The sequence below is a fragment of the Trematomus bernacchii genome, unplaced genomic scaffold (assembly GCF_902827165.1).
Source record: "Trematomus bernacchii unplaced genomic scaffold, fTreBer1.1, whole genome shotgun sequence".
In the NCBI taxonomy this organism is placed as follows: domain Eukaryota; kingdom Metazoa; phylum Chordata; class Actinopteri; order Perciformes; family Nototheniidae; genus Trematomus; species Trematomus bernacchii.
Window position 1 is genome coordinate 4697511 of NW_022987942.1, and position 24970 is coordinate 4722480.

General features: G+C 48.0%; 1 protein-coding gene across 1 annotated transcript in view; it reads right to left on the minus strand.

Annotated features, from left to right (window-relative positions):
- Positions 1–24970, minus strand: part of tsnare1 (T-SNARE Domain Containing 1) — a 269991-nt gene that overhangs the window by 167070 nt on the left and 77951 nt on the right. Inside the window, exon 2 of the mRNA XM_034115670.1 lies at positions 10158–10269. Within this exon, the coding sequence (XP_033971561.1) occupies positions 10158–10242 (85 nt within the window). The 5' untranslated portion in view covers positions 10243–10269. The remainder of the gene's footprint in view (positions 1–10157; positions 10270–24970) is intronic.

A 24970-nucleotide genomic window follows, 5' to 3' on the forward strand; every position in this document is an offset into this window, starting at 1 on the left:
ACACATCTCCGCCCCAAAATAAGGATATGAATACTGATGTTTTGTATGTAAAAATGCTTCTGGTCTGTTGAAAGCTGGTGCTAGAAGACGGTAAACCGCATCACAAACCTGGAGTCCATACTTCTCGTTTTCTGAAAGCTGGTCTGTCTACCTGTAAAACCGCATCACAAGCCTGAAGCCCGGAGTACTCGAGTACTCTGTATAACTTGTATATGTGTTTGGTTTCCTACCAGAAGTAAACTCAGATAATTTGTTATAACTTTGATTCCGGTGTTTTCAATTCCTTTCTTAATTTAATAGAGATCCAGCCTCATCCAACGAACGGCGCGTAGCAGAGGGGGTGGCTATCAGCCACCGCAATAAGTGTTCTGCTCCAACAGACGAAAAGCATATGTGATGTTTGTTTTGCTCTAACACATCCTCCCGTCCTCCTTCACTGTGTTTCTGGAATGCAGCATAATGACTCGTGCCAGAAACTCCCCTCCAGTGTCAGATGTGATTGGTATGAACATACATTAGGTAAACTCTGCTATACAGAGCTATATGGAGCTATACAGAGTACGAGGGGGGGTGTGGGGGGGGTCAGAAATTATTGTTATATCTCTCACAGGCTCCGCCCTCTACTGGACACTATGGGTACTCCCCCGTATCCTATCCATGCACGCATTCCTTCACTGAGACTTCCCTATACATAGCCGGCCCCCTGGGCGGGCCTACCTGAATGCGCGCGCATCCACCGCATAAGAGGCGGCCTCGCCCCCTCACTGCTATCCCTTTCTCTTTCAGCTAAGCAGCAATCGAGTAACTGAGTGAGAGACAACGGATAGAAAGAGCAAGAAAAAGTTTTCTTTAGACAACGAATCGAATATGGACTCACCTGAGGAGCGCCCGTGTCCTTCGTGTCCAGGTTCTATCGAGAGTGATGATCCCCATACTCGGTGTATCGAGTGTCTGGGGTCTGACCACGCGGCGGCTAACCTGCCTCCATCGGCAGTCTGCAGCGCCTGTCGGCTATTGACCCGATCCAGCCGCCTGCACAGAGTGGCGGTGTTCGAGGGGTGTTACGTCTCGCCGGTGGAGGACCCAGAGCTCGACGTGGTGGAGATGGAGGACCTCGTGCAGGGAGTGCCCTTCGTCTTCGCCATCCCAGCAACCCGGACGGGTCCAGGCATCGGAGAGGAGGACGACGATGATGGCACCTCGTCGTCCGGGATTTCCGCTGACCGCCAGGAAGGCCATCAGCAGAGGTCGGCTCTTCAGGACTTCTCTGCGGTAATGGCTATGGCGGCGGAGCGTGCAGGCTTGCCGATTCCCCCACCGATACCTCCGAGGCCGGTGAGCCGCCTGCGTCAGGGCTTCTACGGCGCGGGCCGTCCAGCACAGCCGGCCTTCGTTTCACCCCCTCTGCCGGACATCTGGCGGTGTGTGGAAGCCACGTGGCGGCAGCCACTGAAAACGAAGGCTACGGTGGCTACTTGGGCAGGAATCCTCAAGGTGGAGGGCCACTCAGACACCCCCCGCTGGAGGATAGCCTGGCGGCGCATCTGCTTCCGCAGGCAGCTGGGTGGGCAGAGGAGAGAAGGCCCCTGCCCCCGCTGCCGCGTGACCGAGAGATACTTGAGTATCTGGACAAGATATTCAAGCTCGGGGCGCAGATGGCGGCGGCGGCCAAAAATCTGGGTGTGTTGGGAGTGTCGCTGATTCCCCATCAGCAGGACGCTTCCGCCCCCCCGTCTGAGGACGGGAGTGATTATTCGGACCGCTGCGTGGGCCAGATGAATAATCTGGTCCACGGTATGGCTACCGCAGCCGGTCGGATGATGGCCCTGACCACCGTGGCGTCGCGTCACGTGTGGTCAGGTTTGACCGCCCTGGCTAAGAAAGACCGAGATTATCTCCATGGGGCCCCCGTTGCCACGGGAGAGCTCTTTGGATCGATAGCCTCGGTCACTCAGCGCTTCAACCGCCTGGAGGTGGAGAAGGCTCAGCTCAGCCGCATGCTGCCGCTGGCTCACCCTCACCCCTAGATTCCACCGGGTCCGTCTGCGCCGCGTTACGGCTGCGCCACGGTTTTGGTCCGGCCTCCTCCGGTGTCATACCCTACCAGGCGCGTTTCAGAAGCATTTCAGAAGCGGAGCGTCTTGCCTGCCGGCTCGCAGTTTTTGTTGATTTGGGCATATTTCCTGGACAGGCTACTTTGTACAGACAAAGTTAATAATAACTGTAATATTCCAGTTATAAACGACATGAATCAAAGATGTGTTGCTGTGTTTTAGTGGTAAAAAAATGCATTCATCATCATAATTATTCTATATATATAATTTACACAGTGCCTGTAAACCGGAGGAGAACGCTGGCATTTCTCCTCCTACTTGAAAGACTACGGAGGGATAGGGTCTGCAAAATTAGTTTGTGTGTGTGTATATATATATATATATATATATATATATATATGCTATATATGCTCTGAACGTTCCACTTCCTGCCTGCCCGACCTTACGTTACGGCTGCGCCGCGTCAAAAATAGGATTCATCCTAATTTTAGAGGAGCCCTGCGCCGAGCCGCTTCTGGGACGCTTCTGAGCCGTAACGCGCCGCGTGTGGTGGAATAGCACCCATTGACTAGAGTGGCCGCGATCGCCGTGAGCACCGCGGCGCAGCCGTAACGCGCCCGTAACGCGCCCGTAACGCGCCCGTAACGCGCCCGTAACGCGCCCGTAACGCGCCGCAGACGGACCCGGTGGAATCTAGGGGTTAGGCCCCTCCGCAAGGGGGAGTGCGTCCGGCGGTGGTAAGACGGAGAGAGAGGCGTCGGGTGAGAGTCCCGAAAGCGCCCTCTGCCTCCGCGGTCCGTCCCGAGGTGCTGGGTCGATACCGACCCCCGCAGGGACAGGCCGACATAATCCGTCGGGCTCCTCCTCCGGTCCGCACTCCGGTGCCACCGCAGCGGAGGGGTACCGGGTGGGGAGCTCCGTCCTCCAGGAGTTGACTGGCGGCGGGAGGAAGCGTCTCGGCAGGGAGAGGGGAATTCTCCGGCCAGGACGCGAGGGCAAATCCTGCCTCCTCCCTCTATGATAAAGTGATAAATTGTATTCCAGTTTGAGTGGCTCTGTTTTTTACACAGCCACGTAATGTTGTCAGTACAGTTTCCCCAATCGCTGCCCAGGTTGTAACTTCAGTAAAGGAGGCAGCTAGTGCGCATGCACGGGTGAGAGTGATAAACCGCGCTATGCGGGTACAGGGACATTATGGCCGGCATAACAGGGTTAGGAAACAATTCATGTCTAGTGTGAAGACTCCACTTGATGTTTTTTACTGTTCGGGTGAAAATATCATGGCGGACCGCGCGCTCCCGAGGGAGTGCGCCATGCTGCGTTCAAAGACCTCAGTAAAGGAGACTCCGCTTGATGTTTTTCACTGTTTGGGTGAAAACATCATGGCAGAGCGTGCGCTCCCGAGGGAGTGCGCCATGCTGCGTTCAAAGACCTCAGTAGAGAGTCGGCCCTTTCCGTGTTGACCCCCCATGGGCAAAATGTTCCTTCACGGGAAAGTTTGCGGCGGGACGTGTCGCCAGGAAATTTCACAGCTTTATTGCTGGGGCCCCACAATTGATGGTACATCCCCTGACGCAGTGTTACAGGGAGTGGAAACGCAGCTGCATGTTAACGGAGTAGATGGACAGGACGCTGAGGCAGGGTTACTCACTCCAGTTTTGCAGCATCCCTCCCCCGTTTACAGGCATAAGAGAGGCGAAGCTATCATCCCGAAGGACATAATGACGTTAAATATGTATAATATTAAACATGTAGATCATCTTATCATCTTTAAATAGATGAAAAAAGACCACCAAAGTGGCTTATCCTCAAACTGTCTGTCTCACACATTAAGATGGTCCATCTAATAGATGTTCAAATTTTACCCAAAAACAAATAGGATAACCTCATGAGGTAAATTATCAAGATTGGACAGGTCTCCCTTGAAAAAGAGATTGATGATCTCAATGGAGCCACCTGGTTAAATAAAGGTTTGAATGAATCCATCCTCTGGGAACATTACTTTTTGTCTAAATCCATAAAGAATGTATGTTGGTAAGCCATGAATGCCTAGAGAAGCTCAGGTGTATCAGTCAGAGGTGGAGCCTAGGATTTGATCGCCTCCATGGAAGAGAAAAATCATTCCTTGGTCATCTCTAAAAGCTCTGCACTGTGCAGGCGGGTCAACGCTGCCCTTAATGAGGCTGATGGTGTGTTCACGCTGGACCCAAAGCAAATGTTTTCATGTGGCGCAGTAACATATACAAATAAAATGCAAAGTTTGCGTGATGATGTTCTTCATCCTGACATATCTTGAACTGTCAGAATATGAACAAAGCAGCAAAAGTGGTCATTTTGGTTATGGCACAGGAAACACTCTGGCTCTAGATATTGATATGGAGATAAGCCCCACCTCCTCTTCACTTCTAGTGTTTGAGTGACATGAGTGAACACAAATGATGCCACAGTCAAACTGTGAATGCACCATTCATCAGCTGATAATCAGCATCCTTCCTACAAAGGTTCTGATCTGCATTTTATAAAGCCACCTAAAAGCCACTGAAGCTTTAGCTATTACTCTCTGCACAAAACACTCTTTGATCACGTAGTGTGGCACCATCATCTTGTACACTCACAAGGGATTACCTCTACTCCTTTCATTTAGAGGGTATGGCAGTGAGCAAGAATGTGTAGAAACTACCACCATGTGGCGTTATACTTTAAGGTTTATTACTCTTTACTACTTAAATAAAGTGAAGTGTATGAACAGGGTGATTTGTAGGACTTATAATTGACCTCAAACTGAGATAAAATGCCAGTGATTGACAGATTTACACCAGCTAGGAGAATCATACTCCAATGGGATGATAATGTCTGCTGGTTGGGACTATTTCTGTCCCATTTGTTACATTTGTTAAATGGTATGATAGAGTTTTGTGTCTGCTAGGTTAGTTCATCATTATGTTTACATTCTAAGTCTAAGAATCCCTCAATACAGACTCAAATATCAGTTCAAATATGTTTGTTATCAGTTGTGTGCCAAAGATATACAAAGAGCTATATTTGGCAAACGTGTTACAGATTGCATAGTGCAGCGGTTTTCAAAGTGTGAGGCGCGCCTCCCCTGGGGGGCGCCAGAGAGCTTCAGGGGAGGCGCAGCGTGAGACAAAAAATAACGAGAAAAAGATGAGTAAAGTGACACTTGCCCACTTTTGGCTGTCTGTGGAGACCGAGTTCCCCCACCTCGCCAAAAAGGCTGTAAAAGTGCTCATTCCCTTCACCTCCACCTACCTGTGTGAGTGCGGGTTTTCCGCATTGACTTTGATCAAAGGAAGTGCCGGTCAAGGCTGCAGCCAGAGGATGATCTGCGTTTATTCCTGTGCATCAAAGACGCAGACTCATTGTTCCCACTAAAGTAGGGGTGAGTGTAATAAGGAGGCAAAGTTGACGTTCAGTGTGTTGCCGGGAGCATATAAGGATGTATCCACGATGTTGAAAATGTAAAAAAATATGTGTTGAGAACACGGCGTGCGAAAATATACGGGTCGTGCTGCAGCTAGATTTGCCTGTCCTCTGTAAGAAGGTGTCGGCGACTGACATGCAAGGAAGAACGGCTGTCCACAGGCTGTTCCAACTTTAACAACTTTATTAACTTCCAGTAGGGATGCTCCGATTGCCAATTTTGGGGCCGATCGCCGATCGCCGGAATCAGTATCTGCCGATACCGATCGCCGATCCGATCCGAACATCACTTTAAATCTTCCATTTAAAGTGATGTTTAAAACTCAGTTAATGGGGCTCATTCACTGGAGCTTCCACAAACAACAATCAACTTAATTATTACATTCAAATTATGTATATTATTCAAGTTTACATTCACTTTGGATAATACCATGGGAGAAATTAGCAAGCGCTCTCTTTTCCTCTCTCTCCCTCTCTCTCTCCCCCTCTCTCTCCCCCTCTCTCCCTCTCCTGACAGCCCGTCAGTATCGTCTCATGCAGCTCGCTGATCCAGTAATGTGTGAGGCCGACAGTGAAGAATAAACATATTTATAACTAGTTTAGCTTGTTCCAGAAGTAGATAAAATAGCTAAGTGTGTTAGGTCTAACTCTTGTGTGTTTCGCTCCGCTCACACCGCCCATCACAGCGGGTGGAGCTGCAGGATTTCTGCTTCACACACACGTTGCATACCGCTATTTTACTGTCTTTTTCGGACACCTTAAAATAATGCCAGACCGGTGAAGCCATTTTGGCGAGCTTGTTTTGCCGCATACAGAGAAAAGTGTCATGTATTTTACATTATGCGATCGGCTCTCACGATCGGCATGTTTAGAGAGCACCGATCGATCGGTAGAGAGTGAGTATCGGCAGATCTCGATCGGTGACCGATCGATCGGAGCATCCCTAACTTCCAGGGTAGTGAATTGAACATGCAATTGTAATTGGGTGTGTGGTATATTTTCATGCACGCACACGCATGTTCCACAACACACAAACTGAACAACACTCAATTGTCCGATCGCAGCCAGTGTCCTTGCGATCTTGTTATAACAACAAGTGCACGTTACTGATGCAATATGGTTGAGACCAGTCGGGCTTATTCTAGAGGGGTGCAAGGAATAGTCCAAGTAGTGGGGGAGTTTTATACAATATGTTTAAAACATAAAGATAAAAAGGTTTGAAAAAGTTATTGTTTAATGTTTTAAGGAGGTGACGCTACTCAGCCAATCAAATCGGTGCAGTCAGTGAGTCAGCACGATAGATTCAAACACACACACAGAGACGAGACAAGAGGAGAGAAACAGTCTGAGTCATTTCAAATGGCGGAAGGTAGACAGCGAAAACAGAGCATTTAATGACATTTTCTCTTACTGGACCTCTTTGAAATGCAATTGAATGCCCCTGCATTATAGCAACAACAACAAGAACAACAACAATAATAATAATAATAGCAATAATAATTGGGAGGGGGGGCACGGCTGTTCTTATGTTCTCTGAGGGGAGGCTCACCTTCCCACACTTTGAAAACCCCTGGCATAGTGTATATGAAAAGTAGATTTGACTATAATCAACTTTATTATCAGTTTCTGTGTGTGTGTTATAAACGTGAGATTGAAATGCCGTTTATCACCCAGAGAAAAAGAATATATAAAAATATACAAATGTATGTATACTGTATATACATTAGAGCTGTACCCGGATATCCGAATATCCGAATATTCGTTCGTTGGAGTACTATTCGGGTTTCAATTTCGTTATTCGGATATTCGTTTTGTTTGTTTTTTCCCTGTTTTTTTTCCAAATTGAATTTATTGAAAACTCCAATATCAACGTAAGAGCTTGTGCCTCTTCAGGGGGTGCTAACACTTAACCATAAACGTTATCGTTTACTTGCAGTTTACACACAAATTTGGACAGGATATGGCTGGTAGACTAGACTTCTAAACGGATGAATATCATATCAGATATATATGTATGTAGGGACAGTGCCACATGAGGTACCCATTATGTTGCTTTTTACAGTAGTAATTGGATCCAAAGATATATAAAGACATATTCTGTTCTATACAGACTCCCTTTAAAAGGAGATGGAATGCATTCGGTGAGGTCCTTTGTGTATTAGGATGTAAGGGGGCCTGTGAGTGTCCTTTCAGAATATAACACAAGTTTCTCATTCATGCACATGGATATTCTTGACTTTTAGAAATGTCTCTTTGTCTGGCCCTCATCATGAAATGTTAGGTAATTGTCCTTGCCATCTATTCATTTCCAACTGTATGTACTGACTCTCCCCATCTGTCAATCTTTCTCTCTCGAACACACACACACACACACACACACACACACACACACACACACACACACACACACACACACACACACACACACACACACACACACACACACACACACACACACACACACACACACACACACACACACACACACACACACACACACACACACACACACACACACACACACCTTCAGTTTGTCTGGTAAAAGTTTTTGCCTCAGGGCTGTGTCTTGCTCCTCCTCGAGTTGTTAGTAGGCTAATGAAAGCAGCGAGAGGATCAAATCCAATGAGGCTGCTTTTCACACCGCTTAATCCTTGTGAAAACCTGTGACCTCTGCACACACACACACACACACACACACACACACACACACACACACACACACACACACACACACACACACACACACACACACACACACACACACACACACACACACACACACACACACACACACACACACACACACACACACACACACACACACACACACACACACACACACACACACACACACACACACACACTCTGTAGGTAATTATATACATTTGTGGGAACGTCAAGCTGAACAAACAGGAAACTCAGAGTGGATTGTACAACACTTATTTTGGCTTTTCTTCCATGTAATTGTTGTAATTTCATGTAATACATATGTATGTATTTCTCGTGAACAAGTGCTGATTGCTTGAATTGTAACTTCATGACTAATACATGTGTTGTGATGACGGGAACACCCAACCCTGATTACCTGCTTATTAGTAGTGGCTGACTTCTAATATTAATGCCAGCCACAGTTTTAAGCCATAAGACATGAGTGCTGCTGTGATTCCCTGTTAGCAGGAATTTATTTTAGGAAGGGACTTTAAAAGTACAATACAAATGTTTTTTTCTTTTTATCTGGTTCATTTGTATAACCTGCAGTCTCCTCCTTAATATATACTCTCCACCTAAAATATTAACTTATGAAAAGGTGGACACACAATATAGTTTTGGCGATTCTCAACTTCTTCATTCATTCTTAAGTTGCTTTTTCTGACTGTCAATAAACACACAGGAAAAGACAGATATCTGCTCGTTGCACCAACAACCAGGAGTGTTGGACGTTCCCCCCAGAGGTTAAATACTTGTAAGACACAAAGGGAATGGGTTCCTTTTTTAAATCTAACCAGGATAACTTTCTGTGAGGGTTATCCTTACATTAATGACACACAATGTTTTATTAATGTGAACATTGGGGTGGGTGTAAGCAGGACAGTGGCAGCCGTTTTCAGAAATGCTATCATGGTAAATGGAATGCATTTCAAAAGCAATTTTCCAGTCTTTGCAAACCCTCAAAGCTCTTTACATATACAAGTCAGCCTTCACCCATACAAAGGCAGAGGCTGTTATACAAAGTGCACCTGCTCAGGAGACTAACATTCACACACACTCACAGACCCTTTTGGTCATCACGAGAAATACAGGGCTCACTTTGCCGCAGTGACACATCAACAACTTGATTTAGGGCCTTGGGATCAAACCACCAACTTCACGATTTCCTGCAGCCGCCACACACGATAAAGACACTTGGAAACCACCTGCCTGTCACTAAACAGCAGAGGGTAAGAGTTAGGCATTACTTGGTGAACATAGTGGAGCCTGTATTGGCTAAAGAGACAGACCCTTCCCCAGGAGTCGGTGGAGACCAAACCAGAGCATACATTATGAGTGAATATTGGATTTTCTTTTATAGTCTTCCCCAGAGACATGTGTTTGCTGTGTAAATAGTCATCTGTTTGCTAGTTTGTTTACAAGGTGATACCACGTCCATGTTCTGTGGCTTCCAAGCACCAAATAAAAATCCTGATTACACATTGTTAAAGTGTGTCTTGTCATGTGTTTCAAGTCATAATTAACTTTGTAAACTCTTTGGCAAAGTTTAAGGTAACTGTGCTTATTATAAGCTAGTTTTACACCTTTGTTTACCAACAGTAAGATTTGAATATGGTTTTATTGGATGAAATGTAGTCAAAAAGCATTATACAGGAAGAGAGAAGTTAACAACTTAATCACATTTGACAAAAAAACAGAAGCGCAACAATAGAAATAATAAAAACCCCAAACTGACAAGACATACAGGATATTTCGCTCACAAGTATATCTAAACATTTGACATCACCAGAGGGTGTCAATTAAAATGATATTTTAAATTGGGTCTGTGGTAATTATACCTGCCTGTAAATTAATTTAAAAGACCTTTGTATTGTGGTAAATTGCTACATGTAGGGCCTTTTTAAAGTGCAGCATATATTTACATGTTCATAAATGAAAGAATGGAGAACTCACCCACTGGCTGGTAGCCCTGACTCGTAGGACCTCCAAACGGGTTGCGACTGCCAAAAGAGCCCCCGTCAATGGACCCGTACGACATCCTGTCTGATGGCTGTTGGCCTGTCAGCTGTAGGGTGAGGGGAGGGAACAACAAGAACAAAAAAAAAATGTATATCCACTTTCCTCTTCCAGACTAAGAGTGATGCACTCACAGCACTGACAGTAAGTGACCAAACAAAAGCTGTGTACAGATGGCATAACTAAAAGCGTACTGGTAATGGAGGTTTTAACAGGCAGCACTGATCGAGGTTTACTGTAACTGTCCAAGTCGGTTTACTTCCTGTCTGTCTTCTTCTGAACTTCCTGTTAGTGTTTACTTCCTGTCTGTCTTCTTCTGCAGTTCCCTTTAGTGTTTACTTCATGTCTGTCTACTTCTGCTGTTCCCTTTAGTGTTTACTTCATGTCTGTCTTCTTCTGCTGTTCCTTTCAGTGTTTACTTCCTGTCTATCTCATGGATGTATAATAAGTAGGGCTGTCAGTCGATTAAAATATTTAATCGCGATTAATCGCATGATTGTCCATAGTTAATCGCGATTAATCGCAAATTAATCGCACATTTTTTATCTGTTCTAAATGTACCTTAGAGGGATATTTTTCAAGTTTTTAATACTCTTATCAACATATGAGTGGACAACTATGCTTTATATGTTTGTTTATTATCATTTGAACAATGACAAATATTCTCATGAATATTAAACACAACAACCTCTGAACATTACAAATATTCGCCTCAATTCAACCTAGAACCTCTCATACAATACTGTGTGTGTGTGTGTGTGTGTGTGTGTGTGTGTGTGTGTGTGTGTGTGTGTGTGTGTGTGTGTGTGTGTGTGTGTGTGTGTGTGTGTGTGTGTGTGTGTGAATGTGGAGGATCGTTGGAGCTGTGTGCAGCTCAAGGCATATATGCCTGTGTGTATGAGCTGTGTTGCGGCACTATCCGTGCTGAGTGTGCTGTCTGGCTACCTGCATAAAGTCAAGTGCTCGGCGCAGTTGTCGGCGAAATGTCGCTCCTCTGTTTTCATTGAAACAGCTCCTTATATCCGTTAGCTCAGCTAGCTAGCACCAGATGCTAACAACAACACGTAAGGTGTGCTTCGCTCGCGCCACACATACACACACCCTCCCGGTCCTCCCGATGGCCAGTCCGGGCCTGCCGGTGAGCGTGGAAGTGTGGTCTGCCACAAGCGGGCAGCAGGAGCGGGGCTGTCAGCATCAGCTTGTCGATGGTATTTTAAACTCGATGCGCTCTGAAACTACGGCGGCCGAGGACAAAAAATACACATGCGTTAATCGCGTTAAAATAATTAGTGGCGTTAATTTTTTTTTGCGTTAACGCGTTATTAACGCGTTAACTTGACAGCCCTAATAATAAGAACTGGATACAGCGTGGGAGGCGGGGTCTCGTTCTTTCCTATGAGAGCTGCTCATTGGCGCATGAGGACAAAATGGCCCAACTTTTGAGAGAGCGAAACGTCACAGATTACCCGTCATGCCTGGCTGTCAGAGCAGAAGTACCCGTATGTGCACTCACAGAGCATGCGCCACTTAAGCCCCCCCCCCCCGAGCTCCCACTCTCGGCTCACTAGAATGAATGGAGAGAGAAAATAAATATAGATTCGGCTTTTAGTGCATTTTACAAGTTTAAGGACCGAATGATTCTAATAAGGGCTATAAAATAGTTCACACTGGGTAGTTTATTTAGTTAAAAAAAAATTATCCACCGATTTACAGACGTCTCTTTCCCCATGTTAGTCAATGGGAAAAAGTTGGTTTGGGCCGGGTGACGTCACGGACTGATACGGAAGTTGCAGTACCGCCGTTTGGACACAACGAATATTGGCACAGAGTCCGGCGCACTTCCTGGGGGCTTGGTCTATCTCCGTCTGCTGTTCCCTTTAAAGACTTCCTGTCTGTCTTCTTCTGCTGTTCCCTTTAGTCATTCCTTCATGTCTGTCTTCTTCTGCTGTTCCCTTCAGTGTTTACTTCCTGTCTGTCTTCTTCTGCTTTGTCTGTTAGTGTTTACTTCCTGTCTGTCTTCTCCTGCTGTTCCCTTTAGTGTTTAATTTCTGTCTGTCTTCTTGATTTCTGTGACATCAAGCGCTCTGTCTTTTAACCTCTGCCCTTCACACATATAAAAATGTATGTTTTTTGATGCAGAAAACAAATGTTTGTCGTCTACATCTGACTTCTTTCTGCGGATGATATAAATGCACATAGTCCCTTGATCCCCCTTAGCATTTATTTTTGCGAAAATAACAGACCTCTGGAAGGTCCGAATTGACCAATCAGAATCGAGTTGTTAATTAAGCTGTGTAATAAGGAATACGAGGTCTTCCTATTGAACATCCTTCAAGATGGCGCCGTGTTTGTACTTCTCTGTGACTTCTACATTCAGCCAAATAAATCTCTCTCCACCCGCCATGAACTGGACATGATATTAACCAGAAACTGCTCTACCAGCACTACTTTTTAAGTGTTGAGCATGAAAAGCTGTGGAATTATACATGTTGAATACATTAGGGATAATGTCAGAGTGTTCAAATATTTTGGAGTCAGCCTCTTTAGGATGTTAACCATAACCCACTTACAGAAGGAGCATCGAGAGGATACAGAATACTCATCTGAATACGGCAGAAAAGGTCAAATCATCATGTGAACATGTGTTTCACCTGCGGCCAGAGACACAGATGAAACTCTAATCATCGACCCCCCCCCCCCCCCCCCCCCCAGCACTTCAGCATCTCTATCAAAGGTCATAATATCAGATGCTCTTTCCCCACCGTGAAAGACAAGCATTCAAACGAGCAGCAGAATGTGATTACACTCCACAGTCATTGTGCAGCCCTTTGTTATGGTGAAGCCAGTGAATCCTGCCTATAGGAACGGCATTATGGGTAGGAAACGGGACAGAGGAGCGGCCATTACGGGGACACATATTCACTGGGCCACGAGAACGTTTAATCCGATTTTTTTTTTCTAGAGAAGGGAGATTAATTGCTTTTGGCAGTCCATAAACAATCTTCACTCTGCTTAAATTCAAGCCCAGCGACTGCGCCTCACGTCCCTCTGAAATGTGAACACACACTGCCTCTATCTGCATGCACACCCATGGATGCACAAATCCAAACAACACACACACACACACACACACACACACACACACACACACACACACACACACACACACACCACACACACACACACACACACACACACACACACACACACACACACACACACACACACACACACACACACACACACACACACACACACACACACACACACACACACACACACACACACACACACACACACACACACACACATTTGGATAACCTTACCCTTCACCACTGTGCAGATTTATAAAGTCCCCTAGTTCTTCAATCTTTTTGCTCATACAAGGGCAAACTTAGGTCATTTCTGTCAGGAATAACTTGATCAATCTTATTACATTTTTCAAGTTGTAATGTCTCTTTGCAATATGTCTTGTTAATAATTGTATTTATATTTTATGATGTAAAAAGTCAGAATCAGTATGCTTATAAAAGAATGAATTATGTCTTTTCTGGTTAAGCAAAGCTACAAAATGATGGTCCCATTCAAAGACACTCGACTGTAAATTATGTTTCCAGGGAAACATGTTTTCTGGACCATGGTTGCGGCTTGAAACATGAGTGTTTTGCAAATTATTCACAGAGTTCTGAGAGCAGGAGAGTTTTGAAAATCTTGAAAAATACATGTAAAACCCAACTATTTAATAATTCATGTTTAATCTATTTGTATTTTTTGAACATTAGTATTGCTTTTTTATTTGTTTTGTTATTTCAAATTGATGTTTTTTTTTTTTTTTCAAACTGGTCGGTGTTTACATCCCACTGAATGCGAACGTGCACACACTCGCCGACCAGACAATATGTGTGGAGAGGACTTATCCGGACTGCATAGTTATTGTTCTTGGTGACTTTAACAAAGGCAATCTCAGCCATGAACTTCCTAAATACAAACAGTTTGTTAAATGCCCCACCAGAGAGGGGAATATTTTGGATCACTGTTACACCACCTTCAAGGGAGCCTATCACGCCATCCCCCGCGCTGCACTGGGCCAATCTGACCACACCATGGTTCACCTGATTCCTGCATACAGGCAGAAACTCAAACTGTGTAAACCTGTAGTGAGGACATTCAGGCAGTGGAGCAGTAAAGGTATGGAGGAACTTCAGGCGTGTTTGGACTGTACTGACTGGGAAATGTTTAGGACTGCTACCAGGGGCGTCGCCTGGACCTGAAAACATTCGGGGCTTAGCCCACAGTGGCGGCGGCACTAGTGGCATTTTTTACTGCAACACTCCCCACACAGTACACCCGCGACTGTTACAATAAAGGCTCGATAATCAACTCACGGCATATAGGCAGGGGTAAAGTGGTATTTTTTATGAGTGGGGGGCAGACCTCACCTCCTCTAGGGGGTCCGGGGGGATGCTCCCCCGGGAAGATTTTTTTTTAAATATTGAAGTTAAATGCATCAATCTGGTGCACTTTGAGAGCAAAATGAAGAGATCTATGGATACCTCTCTCAGCACCCATATGAAACAGAACTGTAAACAGATGTACTTTTTCTTTATGGATATTTTACTAATCACTCCCCTTTTAAACTCTATTCTTGTTTTACTGCCATATAGTATTTCATAACTGTTTTTCCTTTATTCTCTTATTTTTTTTATAACTATAATGATCATATGAAGGTGTGCCGCGGAAATAATCTTTTGAATAATTTGTGACCAAACAGTTTGAGACCCACTGAGATAACTTAGACTAAAGTTAAGTATCTAAACACTCAGAGAGTCCTTTAGCTCACCTGAGTCTCTCAGTCTGAGAGGAGAGGACTCTCCTTCAGCTTGTTGTGGAACAAACAGCTCCTTATGTCCGTTAGTGCAGCTAGCTAACCAGATGCTAACAACAGGTCCCTGCTGGCAGCGGTCCCTCCCTCCTCCTCTCTCCCTCTCTCTCTAAATGTGCTATTGCCACACACACACACACACAGAGCCGAGCTTGAATGACACAAGCACACGTTTATTTCCATGCAACTCTCTGATTGGTCTGGTGTCATGCCTCTGTTGCATTCACTGAACACGGGAAATTACAGTGTTGCCGTCCTCTCTTGTGTCATGATGAGTTTCACGTAAAGCACGGTTAATGTATTATATTATTGAGGGAGAATTGTCCGGGGCTACAGAAAAAACATTCGGGGCTAAAGCCCCGGATGCCCAGGCCAGGCGACGCCACTGACTGCTACTCATAGTCTGGATGAGTATACAGAGGCTGTGACATCATACATCAGCTTCTGTGAGGACAGCTGTGTACCAACACACACCAGGGTGAGTTTCAACAACAACAACAAGCTCTGGTTCACAGCAAAACTGAAATAGCTTAGACTACAAAAGGAGGAGGCGTATAGGAGTGGCGGTGAGAGATGCTCAACGACAATATTCTGAGAAACTCCAACATCAGTTCTCAGCAAACGACTCTGCTTCTGTCTGGCATGGACTAAGGCCCCGTCCACACGGAGACGATATCAGTTGAATCCGCTAACGTTCTCTATCGTAAAGACGGTTCGTCCACACGAGGCCGAAACGGAAACGCGGATTCGGAGCCCGAATCCGATACACTTTGATAACGGCTCCCAAAGTGGGTAGTTCTGAGGATGACACGCTTGCGGCTCCGTGTGTATGCCCTATACCAGCGGTTTTCAAAGTGTGAGGCGCGCCTCCCCTGGGGGGCGCCAGAGAGCTTCAGGGGAGGCGCAGCTTGAGAAAAAGAACAACGAGAAAAAGACGAGTAAAGTGACACTTGCACACTTTTGGCTGTCTGTGGAGACTGTGGGTTCCCCCACCTCGCCAAAAAGGCTGTAAAAGTGCTCATTCCCTTCACCTCCACCTACCTGTGTGAGTGCAGGTTTTCCGCATTGACTTTGATCAAAAGCAAGTGCCGGTGAAGGCTGCAGCCAGAGGATGATCTGCGTTTATTCCTGTGTGCATCAAACAGACGCAGACTCATTGTTCCCACTAAAGTAGGGGTGAGTGTAATAAGGAGGCAAAGTTGACGTTCAGTGTGTTGCCGGGAGCATATAAGGATTTATCCACGATGTTGAAAATGTAAATTTAAAAAAAAATATATGTGTTGAGAACACCGTGCGAAAATATACGGGTCGTGCTGCAGCTAGATTTGCCTGTCCTCTGTAAGAAGGTGTCGGCGACTGACATGCAAGGAAGAACGGCTGTCCACAGGCTGTTCCAACTTTAACAACTTTATTAACTTCCATGGTAGTGAATTGAACATGCTATTGTAATTGGGTGTGTGGTATATTTTCATGCACGCACACGCATGTTCCACAACACACTGAACAACACTCAATTGTCCGATCGCTACCAGTGTCCTTGCGATCTTGTTATAAGTTGAGACCATTCGGGCTTATTCTAGAGGGGTGCAAGGAATAGTCCAAGTAGTGGGGGAGTTTTATACAACATGTTTAAAACATAAAGATAAAAATGTTTTAAAAAGTTATTGTTTAATGTTTTAAGGAGGTGATGCTACTCAGCCAATCATATCGGTGCACTCAGTGAGTCAGCACGATAGATTCAAACACACACACAGAGACGAGACAAGAGGAGAGAAACAGTCTTCATTTTCTCTTACTGGACCTCTTTGAAATGCAATTGAATACCCCTGCATTATAGCAACAACAACAATAATAATAATAATAGCAATAATAATTGGGAGGGGGGGCGCCGCTGTTCTTATGTTCTCTGAGGGGAGGCTCACCTTCCCACACTTTGAAAACCCCTGCCCTATACGATCATTTCCTGAAAACGATGATGCCATAGCCCCGCCTCTCCCCACCTCTCCTGCTCACCCCCGCATCACCCGCGTCATTGCTGATGCGTTTCGCCAACAACAACAACAATGGCGGATCACAGGGTTGCGTTCGTGCTCCAGACGCTACTGACCATGATACCAATTTTAGTGCAAAATCTACAGCTCCTCTACCACAACCATCAGCAACAATAATAATATAATATAATAATAATAATAATAATAATAATCGTCATCGGTCTTATTTGCTGCTTTTGTTGAATTTTGTTGCGGAAGTACAGCCCCACTTACAGGCCCGGCATATGTACTACAGCGTCTCCAGCGTTTTCGAGCGTTTTCGTGTGGACGGACACATTTCTTGAGCCGTTTCCGTGTGGACGGAAGACTTTTTTGAAAACGACTAAGGTTCGTTTTCGTCTCCGTTTCGTCTCCGTGTGGACGGGGCCTAAGACAGATCACCAATTACCAGAGGTGGGGGACTCGAGTCACATGACTTGACTCAAGTCAGACTTGAGTCGCATATTTTTGGACTTGAGACTTGCTTGACTAACATTGATAAAAGACTTGACTTGACTTTGACTTGGTATTCATGACTTGAGACTTAACTTGACTTGAGACAGATGACTCGAAAGGACTTTACTTTTTAAAATTAAATATTTGCATTTGTTTTTGTATTGAACGGAGCCCCTAAAGGGCAATGAAAAAAAAAAAAGATACTGTATCTCGTTCGCACGAGAAAGTTACCGGAGCGCCAAGTAGGAGGTGGAGCACACAGGAGACAACTGTTTCATTGCAGACTGTAATGTTTATGTTGGGAAATGGCAGTGCATACATTATTTTAGATATATTTCGAACTCGGACTCTCATTCACTTCATGAAATCGCTACAGCACCTGGAGGCAGCGGGACGTGTAACTCCGCCTCTGAGAAGTGCAGCATCAGCGCGCAAAGAGCTGTGCCTTTTACGCAACGCCTTCACTGTGTTTACTTTCATTAGAACAGCTAAAGAGCGACCACAGGCTGCTACGTTTTAACCACACACACCTCTACACACATCGAACTGCCCGATTAATCCCCCTATTACTCGTTTTATTAAGGAGATGTCCGGTCACTAAGGCGCATGATGTGTGTGTGTTTGTGCGCATCTGGCTAACTCCATATGTATATGTGGGTGTTCCCAAATGAAAGACATTTGTTTAATCTTAATGTCGCACTGTCTGCACACAAACACACACACACATATCATGTGCCCTGGTACATACACTATTCCGTTGTATTGGCTTTGATGCAATATTTCTGTGTGCACAGACAAAGTTAGGAAAACAATGAGACAGTGTCATATGGGAGCACCTTAGACAGACCATGGAGAAATGCTGTGACCCTGCTGAAGGGGAGCCAGGGCAGGAGGCTTAACATGTTGATGTAAAATATTTGTGTTGTACTCCTGTTATCACTTTAGAGCCCTTTTACAACTTATAGGGTTATCATTTTAGCGCCCCACTCTCCATTGCTGTTTATGTTGAAAATAAAACTAAACTTTTCATAACTACAATATTTTAACAGATTTAAATGCGGAAACTGGGGTTATTCATCAGAATTTCGTATGACTTGACTTGTGACTTGACTCTCACCACAGTGACTTGGGACTTGCTTGAGACTTGTAGGTTAAGACTTGAGACTTGCTCATGACTTGCACATGTATGACTTACTCCCACCTCTGCCAATTACAAGCCAAAAGCCTCACTCTCTATTAACGACCGATGCTTAGCAGACAATCTGAATAAGGCTCCGTTTACACAGAGACGAAACGGAGAACAAACTGAATTCGATATCAAAAAAGTCTTCCGTCCACGCGGTATCGGCTCAAGAAACGTGTCCGTCCACACGAGATTGCTCGACCTGCTGGAGACGCTGTAGTACATATGCCGGGCCTGTAAGTGGCGCTGTACTTCCGCCACACAATACACATTGGTGGCCATGGTTGCCTGGTTGCCCTTCTGTTTATTCTCCGCGGTGGATGTAGTTCATGTAGTTCTTGTCCACTTGACAAGAACTACATGGTGTGTTGTGGTAGAGGAGCTGTCGATTTTGCACTAACATCTGTAGCATGCAGTGATCAGCAGAGGTGGGGAGAGGCGGGGCTATCGCTTCATCGTTATCAGGAAATGATCGTATAGGACGTACACACAGAGCCGTACTGTTACGATCTGTCTGTGTTGGGTTTTGTCTTGTCTTTTTCTGTCTTTGGTTTCCTGTTTTGTTTTGAAAAGTGTTCACCCCTGTCCTGCCTGATTGCCCGATTGTGTTCACCTGGTGCCCCTGTGTTTTCTCCTCCCTCCTCACCTGTGTCTTGTTTGTGTGATTGGTCTTGTGTGTATTTTAGTTCTGGTTTTTCTGTCTGTCATTGTTGGTTCATTGTTTGTAGTTGACTGTGTGTCACAGGGTAGTGTTCTGTGTTTCTACTTTGTACCTTGGAATAAAGGATTATTCTTGGAAATCTGCATTTGGGTCCTGCCTGCTTACTCAACCCTGACAGAATGAACCAACCAGAAATGGGCCCAGCAGATCCATTTGAGGTGGAATTACAACATTTTACCTTTTCTTTGGCTTGCTGCTATAGTAGGTGGAGGGGAGCGTCCAGTGTTCAGCAGAGAGAGGCTGCTCTGGCAGAGGCTCACCAGGTGGCAACAGTGGATCCATCTCTAGTTAAGTTCTTACCTGACTGGATTTTGGATTTCCTCTCGACGTGTGATTCCCGGCCTGCTAGCCCCAGGCATGCTAGCCCCCTGCCTCCCAACTCCCAACCTAACACCATACATCTCAGTGTGTTCCGTCTGAAGTCAACCCCTGCTTCTTCCCCATTTCCTGCTCCTGTCCAGGAGCCGTTCGCGGGCACTCGTCTGGCTTTTGGAGGTCCACGGAGCCTCCAAAAGGCTCCTAGGAGAAGGAGTCGCAAGTCCAGGCTAGCAGCCCGACCCCCAGAAGCCATGCTTTGGGCTCCAGTACAGGCCCCAGCAGCCATGGTTCCGTCTCCAGAACCGGCCCACACAGCCATGGTTCCAGCCCCAGTTCTGGCCCCAACAGCCATGGTTCCGGCTCCAGAACCGGCCCATGCAGCCATGGTTCCAGCCCCAGTTCTGGCCCCGGCAGCCATGGTTCCGCCCTCTGTTCCGTTCCAGCACGCCATTTCTCAGGAACATGAGCAGGCGTGGCGAGACTTTGAGGAAAGCCAGCGGTCCTTGGCTCTATGCTTCCCAGGCCTCGCTGCTCGGGTCTCGACTTTGACGTCTTCTGCTGCATTTCCTGCCTCCTCCAGTCCACCTGTGGATTCCACTCCAGCCCCTCGTGTCCTGTCGGTGGTCCGGCCGACTCCAGCACCCCGTCTCCCGTCGGTGGTCCGGCCGACTCCAGCACCCCGTCTCCTGTCGGTGGTCCGGCCGACTCCAGCACCCCGTGTCCTGTCGGTGGTCCGGCCGACTCCAGCACCCCGTGTCCTGTCGGTGGTCCGGCCGACTCCAGCACCCCGTCTCCTGTCGGTGGTCCGGCCGACTCCAGCACCCTGTCTCCTGTCGGTGGTCCGGCCAACTCCAGCACCCTGTCTCCTGTCGGTGGTCCGGCCGACTCCAGCACCCCGTGTCCTGTCGGTGGTCCGGCCGACTCCAGCACCTCGTGTCCTGTCGGTGGTCCGGCCGACTCCCGCACCCCGTGTTTTGTCAGTGGTTCGGCCCACTCCAGCCCCTCGTGTCCCGTCGGTGGTCCGGCCGACTCCAGCACCCCGTCTCCTGTTGGCTCTCCGGCCGACGCCAGCCCCCCGTGTCCTGTTGGCTCTACGGCCGACGCCTACCCCATGTCCTGTACCGTTGGAGGTCCCGCCGACTACTCTTCTGCCGGGGGTCTTGCCAACCCTATGTCCTGTGATGTTGGAGGTCCCGCCGACTACTCTCCTGCCGGGGGTCCTGCCAACCCTATGTCCTGTGCTGTTGGAGGTCCCGCCGACTACTCTCCTGCCGGGGGTCTTGCCAACTCCATGTCCTGTCCCGCCGACTGCTCTTCTGCCGGGGGTCCTGCCGGTCCTATGTCCGGTGCCGTTGGAGGTCCCGCCGACTACTCTTCTGCCGGGGGTCTTGCCAATCCTATGTCCAGTGCTGTTGGAGGTCCCGCCGACTACTCTCCTGCCGGGGGTCTTGCCAACTCCGTGTCCTGTCCCATTGGGGGTCCCGCCGACTACTCTTCTGCCGGGGGTCTTGCCAATCCTATGTCCTGTCCCGTTGGGGGTCCCGCAGACAACTCTTCTGCCGGGGGTCTTGCCAACTCCATGTCCTGTTCCGTTGGGGATCCCGCCGACTACTCTCCTGCCGGGGGTCCTGCCAACCCTATGTCCTGTGCTGTTGGAGGTCCCGCCGACTACTCTCCTGCCGGAGGTCTTGCCAACTCCATGTCCTGTCCCGTTGGGGGTCCCGCCGACAACTCTCCTGCCGAGGGTCCTGCCAACTCCACGTCCAGTATCGTTGGAGATCCTGCCAACACCTGTTCCGCTGTGGGCCCTGCCAACCCCAGATTCTGTCCTGTTGGGGGTCCCGCCGACTGCTGCTCCGCCGGGTTTCCTGTCGACACCTGTTCCGCTGTGGGTCCTGCCAACCCCATGTCCTGTCCTGTTGGGGGGCCCTGCCGACACCTGCTCCGCCGGATTTCCTGCCAACACCAGATCCTGTCCTGTTGGGGGTCCCGCCGACACCTGTCCCGCCGGGGGTCCTGCAAACTCTGTGTCCTGTTCCGTTGGGGGTCCAGTCGACACCAGCCCTTGCTCCATCCGGGGTCCCATTGACACCAGCCCTTGTCATGTTCAGGATCCCGTCTACGCCTGTCCCGTCGGCTCCGGTTCCTGTCCGGCCGATACTGGGTCTTGCCCGGCCTCCGGAGCTGTCCCGTCGGCGCCTTCCTGCCCGGCCTCCGGAGTTGTCCCGTCGGCGCCTTCCTGCCCGGCCTCCGGAGCTGTCCCGTCGGCGCCTTCCTGCCCGTCCTCCGGAGCTGTCCCGTCGGCGCCTTCCTGCCCGGCCTCCGGAGCTGTCCCGTCGGCGCCTTCCTGCCCGGCCTCCGGAGCTGTCCCGTCGGCGCCTTCCTGCCCGGCCTCCGGAGCTGTCCCGTCGGCGCCTTCCTGCCCGGCCTCCGGAGCTGTCCCGTCGGCGCCTTCCTGCCCGGCCTCCGGAGCTGTCCCGTCGGCGCCTTCCTGCCCGGCCTCCGGAGTTGTCCCGTCGGCACCTTCCTGCCCGTCCTCCGGAGCTGTCCCGTAGACGCCTTCTTGTTCGCCCTCGAGCCCGGCCCCCTGAGTGCCGCGGTCTTCGCCCTCGAGCCCGGCCTCCTGAGTTCCCCAGCCGTGGTCTTCGCCCTCGAGCCCGGCCCCCTGACTCTCCCAGCCGCTGCCTTCGCCCTCGAGCCCGGCCCCTTGAGTTCCCCAGCCGTGGTCTTCGCCCTCGAGCCCGGCCCCCTGACTCTCCCAACCACTGCCTTCGCTCTCATGCCTGGGTCCCCGAGTTCGCCCGCTGTGGCCTTCGCCCCTTTTTGGACTCTGCCTTGCTCCCGGGCCGTCTGCCCGGGACCCCTTCCGGGCCCGTCCTCCGGACCCCCTCCACCCACCCTGTTGGTGCTGGTTGTGCGTCCCTCCTCCAGACCCCCTCCACCCACCCTGTTGGTCCTGGTTGTGCGTCCCTCCTCCAGACCCCCTCCACCCACCCTGCTGGAATGTTTTGGACTTTTTGGGACGTCTGGGATCCGTCCCTTGAGGGGGGGGTACTGTTACGATCTGTCTGTGTTGGGTTTTGTCTTGTCTTTTTCTGTCTTTGGTTTCCTGTTTTGTTTTGAAAAGTGTTCACCCCTGTCTTGCCCGATTGTGTTCACCTGGTGCCCCTGTGTTTTCTCCTCCCTCCTCACCTGTGTCTTGTTTGTGTGATTGGTCTTGTGTGTATTTTAGTTCTGGTTTTTCTGTCTGTCATTGTTGGTTCATTGTTTGTAGTTGACTGTGTGTCACAGGGTAGTGTTCTGTGTTTCTACTTTGTACCTTGGAATAAAGGATTATTCTTGGAAATCTGCATTTGGGTCCTGCCTGCTTACTCAACCCTGACACGTTGGGCCCCCCAGAGCGTTTCGTCCGCAGATCTTACGGCCTCGTGTGGACGAACCGTCCATACGATAGAGAACTGTAGCGGATAGAACCCGTATCGTCTCCGTGTAAACGTGGCCTTAGTTCTACTGTAGATTTGACGACAAAGAGTTCAGTCCTGACATCATCCTCCGTGACACCTTCCAACAGCTTCAGCTTCAGTCTCACACCTCCATGCCCCGCCCCCCCCCCCCTTCAGTGTCCCACTTTCCCACACCACTGCCCTCCCCTGACACATCAGATACTCTCTCTATCAATGAGAAAGATGTAAACAGACTTTTTAGGAGACTTAGGCCTAGGCTCCACGGGAACGAAAACGGGTTGAATCCGCATATTTCTCTTGCATATAGCCCTTTAAGCTAGACGACGCCGTAACGGAACGGTAGAAACGGACCAGTGTTAATTTCGTCAACGAAAACTATGACGAAAAATGTTCGTCAACGACCTTTTTTACACGACTAAGACGAGACGATGACGAGCTAAAAATAGATTCTTGATAACGAAAATTTGACGAAATGTATATTTAGTTTTCATTGACGAGACGAGACGGGACTAAGGTGTTAATGGTGGACTATCGGACATTCAAAATGCAGGGTATTTCCCCCCCAATTGCCCGTCTTGTCTGTCAAAATGCATCTACATTTCTAACTTGCAATATCATTATTTCCGCTCTCTTCACTCCAGAAGAGCGATCTCCCTGTCTCTCTCTGTGTGTGCGGGGGGCGGGGCCTAACAGACACGCTGCAGCGGCACACAGAGGGTGTTTCTCAATCGCGAGTACGCTTGCTTGGTAGCACATGTCTGCCGAGCATCTTGCTTCAGAAGCGAGTCAAGAATACTTCCTGGCATTCGGAAAACGAAGTGTGGAACAGGCTAGCAAGTGTGCAGGTGTGCATCATATGAGAGGCCCCGCCTTACATCTTCCGCCACAGATTTGGGGAAATTGGTCCGTGCGCAAAGCGTTGTGGGGATTTTAAGACCGCGGAGTCTACTTATGTGCAGCCTCGATATTTCTCCAAACGGAGTACGCCGGGCTCGGTAGATTTCCAAGTATACTGGAGATTGGAACAGTATGCTTGAAATAGTGGCTCTGAAGCAGCTTTACTCGCGATTGAGAAACACCCAGAGATCTGCCGGGGACGGAGACACTCTACAAGGCTCGATGTGGAACAAGCTCGTTTGCCATGTTTTCGCGTTAGCGCGTTGACACGAGTAGTCTGTCCAAACAGCCGGCCAAAAGGCGTCATATTCAATCGGAGAAATGCACAATTTTCGACTTCCTTAACTCGTAGCTCTGTTGCCCCAATTACGAGTAACGTTATCACATCAGGTGTGCAGAGGTGGGAGAAGTAGCCTACTCAGATCTTGTAGCTAAGTAAAAAAATACCATAGTGTAGAAAGAGTTCCTCAAGTCAAAGTATGATCATCAAAATATAGTGAAAGTAACGACAGTAAAAGTAGTCATTGTGCAGATTGGTCCATTTCAGAATAATATATATGATATGTTTTATAATGATTGATCATTAAAGTGTTCTCAAAGCTGGTAAAGGTGCAGCTAGTTTGAATGACTTTGTATACTGCAGGGTAGCTTGTGAATTTACTCCAGGTGGAACTAAAGTCTGAGTTAACACTTGATTATATTTCACATCATTCATCCAGATCTGTAAAGTAACTAAAGGTATTAAATACATGTAGGGGAGTAGAAGTACACAATTTAACTATGAACTGTAGTGGAGTAG